This window comes from Budorcas taxicolor, chromosome 4, assembly GCF_023091745.1.
Source record: "Budorcas taxicolor isolate Tak-1 chromosome 4, Takin1.1, whole genome shotgun sequence".
In the NCBI taxonomy this organism is placed as follows: Eukaryota; Metazoa; Chordata; class Mammalia; order Artiodactyla; family Bovidae; genus Budorcas; species Budorcas taxicolor.
The window spans coordinates 29,449,594-29,463,374 of record NC_068913.1 but is presented as its reverse complement, the minus strand read 5'-3'; the positions used below and the strand labels follow the sequence as shown (position 1 = coordinate 29,463,374).

Sequence of the window (13,781 nt, the reverse complement as noted above, 5' to 3'; positions counted from 1 at the left end):
TATTTAAGACAGTCATATAAAAGATAGTTTGTCTTAGATATAAAATCATTTGTTTTGTAAAACAGGTTGGGTACTTATCACCACATAAATTTCAAAATAAGAACTACAGTCTTGCCCACAGCACAATAAGGCTTCAACAGATACTATTCATTAAAATTTACAAATTCATTCTAAAAATACATGGATAATTCTTTACTCCATATTTATATTCACAAAGCATTTAGAGATACAGGTAAATGCAAATGTGCCTCTTGTTTTGGGCAACAACTTATATTCTTGAAAGTATTTTTTCAGCTTTGTCTGAAAATATGAAGTGTCTACTGGTCAGGTATGATCTAAGGACTTTTTCTCCATAGCAACAACATAAGACAACCATTCATGATGATGAGGACTTGCTATAGTAAGAAAATGAACCAAATAACACAGCCTCAAAACAGATCTTGCATCTAAGATTTGCTGCTGCTGCTGCTAAGTCACTTCAGTCGTGTCCAACTCTGTGCAACCCCATAGATGGCAGCCCACCAGGCTCCCCCGTCCCTGGGATTCTCCAGGCAAGAACACTGGAGTGGGTTGCCATTTCTTTCTCCATTGCATGAAGGTGAAAAGTGAAAGTGAAATCATTCAGTCGTGTCCGACTCTTAGTGACCCCATGGACTGCAGCCTACCAGGCTCCTCCGTCCATGGATTTTCCAGGCAAGAGTACTGGAGTGGGATACTAAAAAAAATCACTAGCTTACTAGTTAAAGATATGCTGTGAAAATGTATTCTATGTAAGGATTTAGAGCCAACATGTTTTCACTACAATGTTAAAATAGCTCTGAATAAATTCTATTCTATCAACTAATGTTATTACTTACAATTATTTAGTACTGGCAATTCTTGGGTCAAGTTTGGTGCTTGACTGAAAATTGAATTCCCCAAAATCTAAGGACATTCGAAGCATCCTTTTTAAAAGCGAAAATAGCCTAAAACGTATTATTTTCAACTGAAAGTCACGTTACATAAAAGCTACCTGAGTCATGCAGGCACATCCTAAGACAGGTTCATGCTCTGAACACAACGGCCAATCTCCTACAAGCTGAAAAGCGAGTGTGCCTGCTCCCTCTCCTCACCAATCTGAAGGTCTTTGGAATCTTCCCCAGAAGGAAAACTAGAAGGAAGAAGCTCCCCAGATAAACCAGAAGTCATCCCTGCCTAAAATATTCAACGCCTCTGAATTTGGCTACAGGCTCAAACAGAGGGTGAATTCGAGCTCTGGCTCTCTAGTTAGTAGGCATCTAAAAATGATGAATCTAGCTGCTGGAACAATGGAGTGGCGCTGGCTTCTGGTGGCCCAAGAACTGGTGGAGCTGTGGCTCCTACCAGTTAGCTAAAGTCAGTGAGTTTGGATATGCAGGAATGAAGATCTTTTGTCACTGAAGCACCTTTACTTTTCCTCTGCTCACTTGCAGAACAGACCTGTCAGCCAGGGAGAACGGATGTCTCAGCGCCACGTGGCACTTTAAAACTTCCTTCTCAGCAGCTGGAAGAAACAGGGGGATTTCCTCAAAGTGTTCCTGCAGCTGCAGAATCTGGAAGACTTGAAAGCAAGAATATGCGGGCTGGTGGTGATCTCAGAGGCAACCCTTTGGAAAGAACCTCGTATGTTTAGAGAACATGAAACAAAACCTTCTCTTCTACTGCAGCCTGCTGGGAAATCAGCGTCCTTTATGTGGGATAAGGGAGCAAATTCATAATCAAAGGCCAGTAAGCTTACAGGACACTCCTGGTAGCTACCAAGCAACTTACTTTATAAATCATAGCAAATTACATCCCGCAAATCTTGTTATTCTTATATGAATGTACAAAAACAAAGCTTTACACACAAATCCTCTGAGGCACAAGATATCCATCCATCACCATCCAGGCATTTTAGCTTTCATGTCTATTGTACAGTCCATTGCTCTAGAGTCTGGATGTCACACGTGTGCTTTCAAAGAGGCTCTTAACAGTTATTATCTTCCTAGTAGTGGAGAGTCCTCAGAAAATAACACGAAGAAATTCTGAAAGACAGGGTGACAGTTTACCAATCTCTTTCCTGCATAATTTTGACAAATTTAGAATGTGTAGAAAGATTTTCCTCACAATCCTTGGTCTTCATCTGCTGCCCTTTCTTCAAGTTTTTAGCTTATCTTTCTAGCAGAACTTAAGTGTTTTAGAAGCATACTAAAAATATTTTAAAGATTTACTATCTTATAAATCATGCAAGCCAATAATTATTCATTCTTTAAAATGTCATTTTGTATATACATGGGAAAATAGGAACTGATGTCCTCGTTTTTGTAAAACTTTAAGACCTCACTGCTGTAGTATATCTAGGCCTTCAACACGTTTCTTTAATGTTGAACTATGACCTACACTGAAACTTCAGCTTGTTTGGAAAACAGATGGAAAGCTGGGTTTCAATACTCTCAGCACCAAAGAACTTGTAGGAAGGCTACAATACAGTATGGGGGAAAACATCCACTCCTCTGGAACGCTAGAAATGGTTATCAGCCTTTTATTTCTTTTTTCTTTACTTTAACTTGACTAAGTGTTTCTTCACAGGGCTTTGTTTGCTCTCTCCCCACCCTCTGGCAGGCCTGCCTAACTGAATCAGAAGACCAGGCGGTAAGGCCACGGCTTCCCAATAAGATTTAATTATGAGTGCAGATATGAACAAGATTTAGACTATTAAGCCTTGCACTTCAAAAAAACTTCTAACATATTTTGCCTTTAAATCTTTTATCACCTGCAAAAATTAATTAAGTGCAGATGCAGCAGGTTCGCTTTGGATGCCAGGGTTCATTTCCTGTCTATGCTTTGTCAGACAACCTATTACACCTCCTCGTGAACTGGAGGCAAACCGAAAACGGGGCTCATAAATCACCAGTCAGTTTTCTTTCGCCCTTTCCTGGGCTGGTCCTTTTGTATGGGGCAGATCTCCAGTTCATTATTCGTGAATCTACTATAGACAACATGCCAAGTGTCATCTGCATTTAAACAAACCATTTGTTAAACAAATTATAACTCTATTGTGTAAGAGTGCATCATGTTAAAAGGCAAGACTAATCGAATGCCTCTGACTCTTAATCACGCAGGGTTCCTGCCGGCAGTTATCCCAAACTGGCATACGTGATCTGAGATCTTTTCAGAAAAAAAAAAAAAAAAAAGACACGCTGACTTGTTTTAATAATACCACTGTTGCACAACAAGCAACATGATTGCTAACCAGGGGAAGTGGCCAATTGGTTACCAAAGCAACAACATTCTTTCCAGCACATCTGACTATTTAAAGTCTATATTCTGCAGGGAAAAGTAAATTCAGGTTCTGTTGGGTTATTTTAACTGTGGAAGTATCAATTCATTTAAGGATCATAAAAGTTGCCCCGATCTGCGCCTTCTTCTCATTAAATTGCAGTTAACACCATGAAAGTGAAACGTGAATGTTTATGGTTTCAGAACTGCAATCCTGAATTTAATGAGTTTCCACATTCAAAGGAAACACACCCTTCAGTTGTTTGCAAGTGCTAAAAACAAGGCAACCTAACAGAGAAATACAAATTCAGTCCCTTTTATCTAGAATCACTGAAAATGCAGCTCTGGCCAGGAATACATACCAAATCTACAATCAATATCTTGCTTATATTTAGTTGGTCTCTCAAGTATTTGGCGGTAATTGCAACTGAATTAAAAAAGCAGAACCCCCTGCGGAATAGAGAACAGAGAAATAAGAAAGCAAATCAGCCAGGAAAACCATTATAAATAATGTTCAGAGCATTCTTTAAAATGCTATATGATCTCTGAAGCCATAAATCTGCTTCTGGGAGTACCTCGCAAGGTTTCTCAGTCCATCTGCTAACAATTAGAGGCTTCAGAGACATGCATGGGGCAGGTGACCGCCAGGAACCGTGGCGCTGGGAGTGGCCAGCAGTCCTTGGTTACTTACATGGCTGTGGATTCCTCAGCATGATGGCCTGGGGGCCTCACCACAGCAAATCCATTCTGTAGGAACAAGACAGATTTTCAGTGATCAGATAGGAGAGGACTGCTTAGATCTCCATGTACCTAGAGCATCAGGCACACACAAAAAGAGTGGAATCTATAAGAGGCTTCAGAAAAGGTTTTCGTGCCCCCAGTACCATTTCGCAGAATGAACAGAAACAATATATAGATTGTGTTTTCTCAGATCGTGTCTCAGATAGCAGGCTCCCACAGACCCAGGGGAAGAACAGGGGTTTGGGAGTTGTACCAAGCAGACAAATGGCATATCAGCTATTATCCTAGTGTGATTCATTTTCAAGGGCCAATTCTTATTTAATGACACCAGCATCCTAGAGAAGGAGAACAAGTTCATTCTTGGTACAGGTTTGGGTCAAAGTTTGGAAAGACTAGGGAAGATCCAAAGCGAAAATTCTTTAGCTGGACGCCCTCAATGGTTATTTCCACTCCAATGTCAGCAAAATGATAAATTTACACTCGCACACTCACATATACACAAAAGAAACCCCAGAAAGGTGAAAAAGAACAATGGAAAGCCCATATTTCTTCCAGTCTATAAATTTAGCTTGGATGACTGCCAAGACTTGCAACTTTATTGGATTCCCTAAGTCAATTTCTAGCCCACATTCTGGAATTTTATAAAGAATTCCAGGGCTGAGTAGCAATCAGATCTATCCATGATCAAGCAATGCCTTAACCTCCAGATTAGTTGGAATGCATCACGGAAAGCTGAAGTAACTCCAGCATGAAGGCAGGCAACTATAAATCCTTGCAAAGCCAGCATGCTCAGAAAAGTTGGGTTACTTGACGCGAAAAAAGAAATCATTTATCAGATGGTTCACACCACCTTTCACTTAACTGTGACACAAGTAATATGCTCACAACAGAATATTTCTTTAATATACAATCCTAAAAATTTCAAATAATTTTAATACACCCCAGGGATATTTGTTTCCAAATCTTTCTACAAGCATAAAAATATTCCCGAGAAAAAGAATCTAGTCCCATGAGCTTTAAATATACACACATTTTTCTAGAACATAATGGTAACTGACATACAATGAGTTAATTCGCTACGTATTTTAATGGGTCTATTGTTGTATTAGTTGCTCGGTTGTGTCTGACTCTTTGTGACCCCATGGACTATAGCCTGCCAGGCTTCTCTGTCCATGGAATTCTCCAGGCAAGAATACTGGCGTGGGTAACTATTTCCTTTTCCAGGGGATCTTCCCGACTCAGAGATTGAACCTGGGTCTCCTGAATTACAGGCAGATTCTTTACCGCCTGAGCCACCAGGGAAGCCCCTACATAATGATAATCCCAGAAACAAATTAGATGTCAGTAACACAATACCAATTACAAACCTAGGAATAATGATAAACATATTCTATGTTCTTATTTTTAAGCAACTCACTATTCCTGCGGCTAAAAAGATTAGCAAAAAAGACACTATTAGTGAACAACACAAGACAATAGGGAGTGATTTTTAAGATTGTAGAGTGAGACTCTAGAGTGCTACAGGACTTCTGAGAATGAAGAATTAGATCATGTGCAATATACTTTATTGGGAAAACAGTAGTGTGAGAACAACAACAAATATAATACAAGGTAGTATAGCTAGCATATAACAAAATTTTATAATTAATACTAATGGTCTTTTATCATTAAATTAAAATATTACGTTTTATGGGTGAAGGGCATGACTAGACAGTAGAAAGAAGACATCCCACAATCAATAACTATAAGAAAAAATATTCACCTTAATTAGCACTCAAATAAAAGCAGGTGAAAATCCCAATAGGAAGCCATTTTTCCACTTAGGAAATTAAAACTTTTAAAACTACTCCACGGGGTGGTACCTACATATTCATAAATGTTGTTTGCAGGAAGATAACGTATTATAGCCTTTCTGGAAGATAATCAGCCTCTATACATTTAGAGCCTTTACAAAACATTTACCCTTTGAATTAGTAATCTATTACTACTTAAAGGATTTTTGCCCTAAAGGTTTTATTGTGTAGACAAATGTTTGTGTAAAAGATAATGTTTTATGTAAAATACGTAAAATGAAAATTATCTAAGTTAATTGATATTAGGAAAATGGTTAAATTAAATATGGTCCATCTATACAACAGAATATTAAGACAGTCATTACAATTTTGTTGTTACAAATATTCAGCAGAACAGAAAAGACAGCAATATTAGAAGTATTAGTGTTAAACATATATAGTATGATCTATCTGTGTGATGGTATTATGTGGGTTACATTTACTTAAACATTTCAAGTATTTTCCAAATGATTTTACAACAAACATCAATTATTCCAGAGTGAGAAGACAAAAAACAAAGAGAAGGTTGAAAGGTAAATTTTAAAGGGTCTCACAAGTAGAGTCGTGTTCACAAAGGTGAAAAAGGACTTAACTGATACTCGGGGTAGGGGGAAAGCATCAATGAAAAATAGTTCAGAAAAAGGATTTTCAAAAACATGTACAGATAACCTGAATAGGGTTCACATTAAGGAATAAAATGGAATTGAAATTGTACAGGTAACTAGCTAGATTACAGAATACAAATAAAATTTATTAATATAATTAATAAATAGAATTTATTTCCATCTTCCTCTTTTCTCTTACAGCCAAATTTGAACAAAAGGTCTGCCTTTCACTATATAGTTTTCTTCAGTAACCTCTACCACTTCACTGAACTGCTTGGTTTTAGACTGAAATTATCTTCTTTCCAATAACAAATATTTCCTTACTCATCATGATGTACCCACACTTTCTAATGTGTTCTCAGGAACGGAGACGTCCCCTACATTTTCCCAGTCTTTTCTGAGGGCCTGCCCCTGCATTTTCTTTTTTTTTTTTTTTTATCTTTAAATATTCAATAACATGACTGTTGAAAGTTTTAACATAGTACATTTTAAGGATATTTCATAATTACTTTCTTTTTTTTTTCTTTTTTAATATAAATTTATTTATTTTTAAATTTTAAAATCTTTAATTCTTACATGTGTTCCCAAACATGAACCCCCCTCCCACCGCCCTCCCCATAACATCTCTGTGGGTCATCCCCATGCACCAGCCCCAAGCATGCTGTATCCTGCGTCAGACATAGACTGGCGATTCAATTAAGTTGGAAAGGCTGCTTCTCCCATAATCTGGTCAGGTGGCAGCTATTTTCTCTCTCACATCTCACCAACCTGCCTGCAGCACCAGATGGAGCTTTGTGTTCTTTCTCGTGGCTGCTTTGGGAACATGAAGCCCACTGAACCAACCCCCAACAACACTCTTATAGAAAAAAGGACTACATTACCCAGAAAGAGAGCAAACGGAACAAAAGAGGATGCCTGAGTCCTGGGGCAATCCAGCTCTCTTTCCCTCCTGTTGCACCAAGACTGCTAGTTCTCTTAGAATCTCTCTCTAAAACTGTGCTTAGAATAACATCCCCTCCTACTTTTCCACTATCATTTAGTGTTTTCCCCAATAACATATTAAATTTGTATTAAAATTCCCAATTGTATTCATCAAAATTTATATAGGCTCAAGCTCATGCCATCTTGAAAATAAAATTATATACATATATGTTAACTTAAACAATACAAATATACACACACATAATATGTATCTCCATCCTTACTTCCATTAATTCTTACTGTCACACTTCTTTTCTTCCCCTTTTAACACTAAACATCTTGAAAAGGTGGTCTATCCTGCTTTCTCTTTTTGTCTTTTCTTCACCTCTGCTTCAGTCACCTATCTCAAATGTATCTTGCACCTCCATTAGCTCACTAAAGAAGCTCTTACTAAGGTCACTAATAGCCTCTATGTCACTAAATAATGACACTTTTATGCTTTCAGCCTGCTTGGTCTCTCATTGGCTTTCAACACTATTCACTGTCTTTTCCTTTTTAAAACAGTCTCTTTCCTTTGTCTTCCGTGACTGCATTTCCTCCTGGTTTCCTTATCTCTCTACTTCTGAATCAGTGTCCCTTAAGACTCATACTTCTCAACCTGCTCATTAAATACTGAAGTTACTCAGGCCCCAGTTTTAGGCTCCTCCTCTCTATATATATACTTTGTAAAAATGACACAACTCTCATGGAACTCAATTACTTACTACCCATCATCCAATATTTCACCAATTTTCATTTCCAGGATGAACCCTGCTCTAAGCATCAGACCAAAATACCAGGTTACTTACTTGATATATTCACTGGGATATCCCAAGAGCACTTCCAGTTTAGAACATCCAGGGTCAAACTCCTGATCTTCTCCCAGCCTTTTCTAACTTACCAGTGACACCATGATTCATCGTGTAGTTCAAGTCATGCACCAATGAGTGTTCTTAATGGCTCCCCCTCCCTACTCATCCTCTGAGATGTTCTGTGCTTAGTGCTCAGTCAAGTCCGACTCTTTCCAACCCCATGGACTGTAGCCCACCAGGCTCCTCTGTCCCTGGGATTCTCCAGGCAAGAATACTGGAGTGGGTTGCCATACCCTTCTCCAGGGGATCTTCCCAACCCAGGGATCAAACCCACTTCTCCTACGGCTCCCTCATTGCAGGCAGATTCTTTAACAGCTGAGCTACCTGAGAAGCCAATTCTCCTTCTATCTCATTTTAATTCATGACTGATTCCTGTTGATTTTGCTTTTAAATATCATTCAGATCTCTGTACTTATATGTATATACATTCCTTACATATTTTACCTTCTGAATTTCTGCCTTTGTCTCCATCACTCCTCTGTTAATCTGTGATTTCAATAACCACATGGACAATCCATTCAGTATCCTGATTTCGTAATTCTCTGATTCCTTGCCTTACATAAATCTGTCTTCTGTTTACAGCCATACTCCTAGATCTTTCCATTGCCAATAAATAATAACATCTCTTCCAAAATCTCAATGTCAAATACCCTGCTCTCCTGTTTTCCAGTTGAAGCTTCGACTACACTGGGATTTCCAATTATTTGGCCTTATTAAACTTCTGACATATAATATACGTCATCCGATCCCCACCACCATGTTTATTACTTCCCTCCTAATATGGTGAGACTTTAGAGCCCATCATTATATTTACTTCTCTGCATGTGAATTTAAACAACTTGTCCCTTTTCCCCTCCAACATAACTCCCCCAGTATGTTGGTCTGCTCAGGTTCCCAAAATAAAATACCACAGTCTGCCTGCTTTGCACAACGTAAGTTTACTCCTCATAGTTCTGGGGGCTGGAAGTTGAGATTTAGGTCTGGCATGCTTTGGTTTCTGTTGAGAGCTTTCTTCCTGGCTTGTGGATCTGTCTCCTTTTCCCCTGGAGTCCTCACATAAGGCCATTCTCTAAGCACATGATTACAAGCACAGAGAAAACTCTGGCGCCTCCTCCATTTCTTAGAAGAGCACCAACCCTACTGCATTAAGGTCCCACTCTCATGAAATTATGCAACCTTTAACATATTCTCACAGACCCTTTTTACAAATACAGTCACATGGGGAGTTACGGCTTCAACATTACATTTCGGGAACACAAACACTCAGTCCATACCATAGTTTTAGTTGCTTTGTCCTTTTCTTCCTTTAACATGCTCTCCTGTTAAAATTATAACTGATTAAATACAACTTGCATCTGCTCTGTTCCTGCACCTAAAGTGAAAGTGTTAGCTACTCAGTCATGTTGGAGCCTTTGCAACCCCTAGCCCGCCAGGCTCCTCTGTCCATGGGATTTCCCAGGCAAGAGCACTAGAGTGGGTAGCCATTCCCTTCCTGCACCAAAATATACATAAAAGCCACACAACTGGTCTTCCTTTAAACTGATGATTTAAAACTTCAGTAGGTTCTTCATGATGCCCAGGAATTATATTATATTCCTTAGTTGATTAACTCTCCAAGTCTCTCATATGGTATTTCTACCTTCTTCTCTTTCTTCAAATCTTCATTAACCCTTACTCACCCTGTAACCTTGTGAAGACTTTGCTTCCCACTGAACTTAGTATACCAAAGCCATTAGAACAAAATTTCCTCATCCTTCCATTATAAAATCTACCCATTTACTAGTGACCAATACCATATGGAAAAGAATCTGCCTGCAATTCAGGAGATATAGATTCCATTCCTCATGTGGGAAGATTTCCTGGAGAAGGAAACAGCAACCCACCCCAGAATTCCTGACTGGAGAATTCCATGGACAGAGGAGACTGGTTGGCTGCAGTGCATGGGATTGCAAAGAGCTGGACAGAACTGAAGCGACCGAACAACAGCAACAATACTGCATACATGACCTGGGCTCTGTCCACCTTTCAACTTCTTGTACTACCATCCACTTCGCTTTCTTCACTTCAGCTACATAAGCCTTATTTCCCTAAACATAAGCCTTTGCACATGCTCCTAGTTCTGCGTGAAATGTCCTCCTCTTACCTATCCCTCTCTTCTACCAGGATAATATCTCCTGGTCTGCACATTTTGGCTCCAACATTGCTTCCCAGAGAAACCATGCCTGAGTCTCTATAGGTCATGAACAGTTTCCTCTATAAAGTACCCTTAGAGGTCTGCTGAACCTTTTTTGAAAATAATTAGTATGATTGATTTATTATTTTTGATTATTGTGATTTATATCTTTAGTGTCCCACACCCCAGCTCCTCACAGTGGGGTCATTACCTTATGGCTTGGTTCACCTTTTTATTTTCTAGATGTATACACTGACTGTAGACTTACATAGTGACTAGCAATCCACAAGGAATGATAAAACAACTTATGAATATACTATCCTGGTTTTATTCCCTCTGATCCTTTGCTTTCACCTCAGCTACAAATTCTTCGTCTCTCAAGATTACAGCTTTGGCATACCAGCTTTTTGTAGGTGGCTGCCTATTAGACTTAGTAGCATCTTCTGAGAAACACATAAGATATTTTGCTCCTTAAAATTAATGGAATCTTTCATTTGATGAACTATTGTGGAAAGTGCTTAAAAATGACTTTTTTTATCCTTAGAGAAATATCTGATTTTCACACTGGATTCTGCGTCTCTTCATAATAAATTTGTTTTGTATTTTTTTGCATTTTCTTTGCATTCGTTTTGCCTTATTGTCTGGCATAAACATTTGTTGTCCATGACACTGCCTGGGCCAGGTTTTTCCTTAGCTTAAGAACAAATATCACAAAGGAGAAAAAGAAAACATGAATACATCAATTACATGTCCTAAAACTGAAATTGTGATTAAAAACTTTCAACAAATGAAAAGTCTAGGACCAGATGGCTTCACAGTGAATTATATCAAACATTTAGAGAGAGATTAAAACCTGTTCTTCTGAAACTCTTCAAAAAACTGCAGAGGAAGGAGCTCTTTCTATGAAGCTCTTTCTATGAAGTCACCATTATCCTGATACCAAAACCAGACAAATATACCACAAAAAAGAAAATTATAGGTCAATATTATTGATGAATTTAAGTGCAAAAATCCTCAACAAAATACTAGCAAACCAAATTCAACAACACATTAAAAGGGTCACATACCACGATCAAGTGGGAATTATCCCAGAAATGCAGGGATCCTTCAATATATGCAATTCAATCAATGTGATACACCACATTAACAAACTGAAGAATAAAAACCATATGATCATCTCAACAGATCAGAAAAAGCTTTTGACAAAGTTCAACAACCATTTATGATAAAAACTCACCAGAAAGCAGGCACAGAGGGAACCTACCACAATACAATAAAAGCCAAATACGACAAACCCACAGCAAACATCATTCTCAATGGTGAAAAACTGAAAGCATTTCCTCTGAGATGAGGAAACATCAAGGACACCCACTCTCGCCACTTTCATTAAACACAGTTTTGTTTTTTATTGAAGTTCTAGCCACAGCAATCAGAGACAAAAAGGAAACATGGGGAATCAAAATTGGAAAAGAAGAAATACGATTCTCACAGTTTGTCTATACACAGACAATCCTGAAAATGCCACCAGAAAATTTCTGGAGCTCATTCATGTATTTGGTAAATTTGAAGGATATAAAATTAATACACAGAAATCTCTTACATTTCTATACACTAATAACAGAAAATCAGAAAGAGAAATTGAGAAAACAATTCCATTTACCATGACATCAAAAAGAAGAAAATACCTAGGAATAAATCTACCTAAGAAAGACGATGCTGTGAAAGTGCTACACTCAATATGCCAGCAAATTTGGAAAACTCAGCAGTGGACACAGGACTGGAAAAGGTCAGTTTTCATTCCAATCCCAAAAAAAGGCAATGCAAAAGAATGTGCAAACTACTGCACAATTGCACTCATCTCAGTTCAGTTTAGTCGCTCAGTCGTGTCCGACTCTTTGCGACCCGAAGAATCGCAGCACGCCAGTCCTCCCTGTCCATCACCATCACCCAGAGTTCACTCAGACTCACATCCATAGAGTCCGTGATGCCATCCAGCCATCTCATCCTCTGTCGTCCCTTTCTCCTCCTGCCCCCAATCCCTCCCAGCATCAGAGTTTTTTCCAATGAGTCAACTCTTCTCATGAGGTGCCCAAAGTACTGGAGTTTCAGCTTTAGCATCATTCCTTCCAAAGAAATCCCAGGGCTGATCTCCTTCAGAATGGACTGGTTGGATCTCCTTGCAGTTCAAGGGACTCTCAAGAGTCTTCTCCAACACCACACTTCAAAAGCATCAATATTTCGGTGCCCAGCCTTCTTCACAGTCCAACTCTCACATCCATACATGACCACAGGAAAAACCATAGCCTTGACTAGACGGACCTTAGTCGGCAAAGTAATGTCTCTGCTTTTCAATATGCTATCTAGGTTGGTCATAACTTTTCTTCCAAGGAGTAAGCGTCTTTTAATTTCCTGGCTGCAGTCACCATCTGCAGTGATTCTGGAGCCCCAAAAAGTAAAGTCTGACACCATTTCCACTGTTTCCCCATCTATTTCCCATGAAGTGATGGGACCGGATGCCATGATCTTCGTTTTCTGAATGTTGAGCTTTAGGCCAACTTTTCTGCTCGCCTCTTTCACTTTCATCAAGAGGTTTTTTAGCTCCTCTTCATTTTCTGTCGTAAGGGTGGTGTCATCTGCATATCTGAGGTTATTGATATTTCTCCCGGCAATCTTGATTCCAGCTTGTGTTTCTTCCAGCCCAGCGTTTCTCATGATGTACTCTGCATAGAAGTTAAATAAGCAGGGTGACAATATACAGCCTTGACGTACTCCTTTTCCTATTTGGAACCAGTCTGTGGTTCCATGTTCAGTTCTAACTGTTGCTTCCTGACCTGCATACAGATTTCTCGTCTCACATGCTAGTAAAGTAATGCTCAAAATTCTCCAAGCCAGGCTTCAGCAATACATGAACCGTGAACTTCCTGATGTTCAAGCTGGTGTTAGAAAATGCAGAGGAACCAGAGATCAAACTGCCAACATCTGCTGGATCATCGAAAAAGCAAGAGAGTTCCAGAAAAACAATTATTTCTGCTTTATTGACTATGCCAAAGACTTTGACTGTGTGGATCACAATAAACTGTGGAAAATTCTGAAAGAGATGGGAATACCAGACCACCTAACCTACCTCTTGAGAAATCTGTATGCAGGTCAGGAAGCAACAGTTAGAACTGGACATGGAACCACAGACTGGTTCCAAATAGGAAAAGGAGTACGTCAAGGCTGTATATTGTCACCCTGCTTATTTAACTTATATGCAGAGTACATCGTGAGAAACACTGGGCTGGAAGAAGTACAAGCTGGAATCAGGATTGCCAGGAGAAAT

General features: G+C 39.0%; 1 protein-coding gene across 1 annotated transcript in view; it reads right to left on the bottom strand.

The window, feature by feature from the left end:
• Positions 1–13,781, bottom strand: part of HDAC9 (histone deacetylase 9) — a 584,217-nt gene that overhangs the window by 182,948 nt on the left and 387,488 nt on the right. Inside the window, exons 17-18 of the mRNA XM_052639177.1 lie at positions 3,968–4,023; positions 3,639–3,726 (exon numbers count right to left, since the gene is read on the bottom strand). Coding sequence (XP_052495137.1) covers positions 3,639–3,726; positions 3,968–4,023 — 144 coding nt within the window. The remainder of the gene's footprint in view (positions 1–3,638; positions 3,727–3,967; positions 4,024–13,781) is intronic.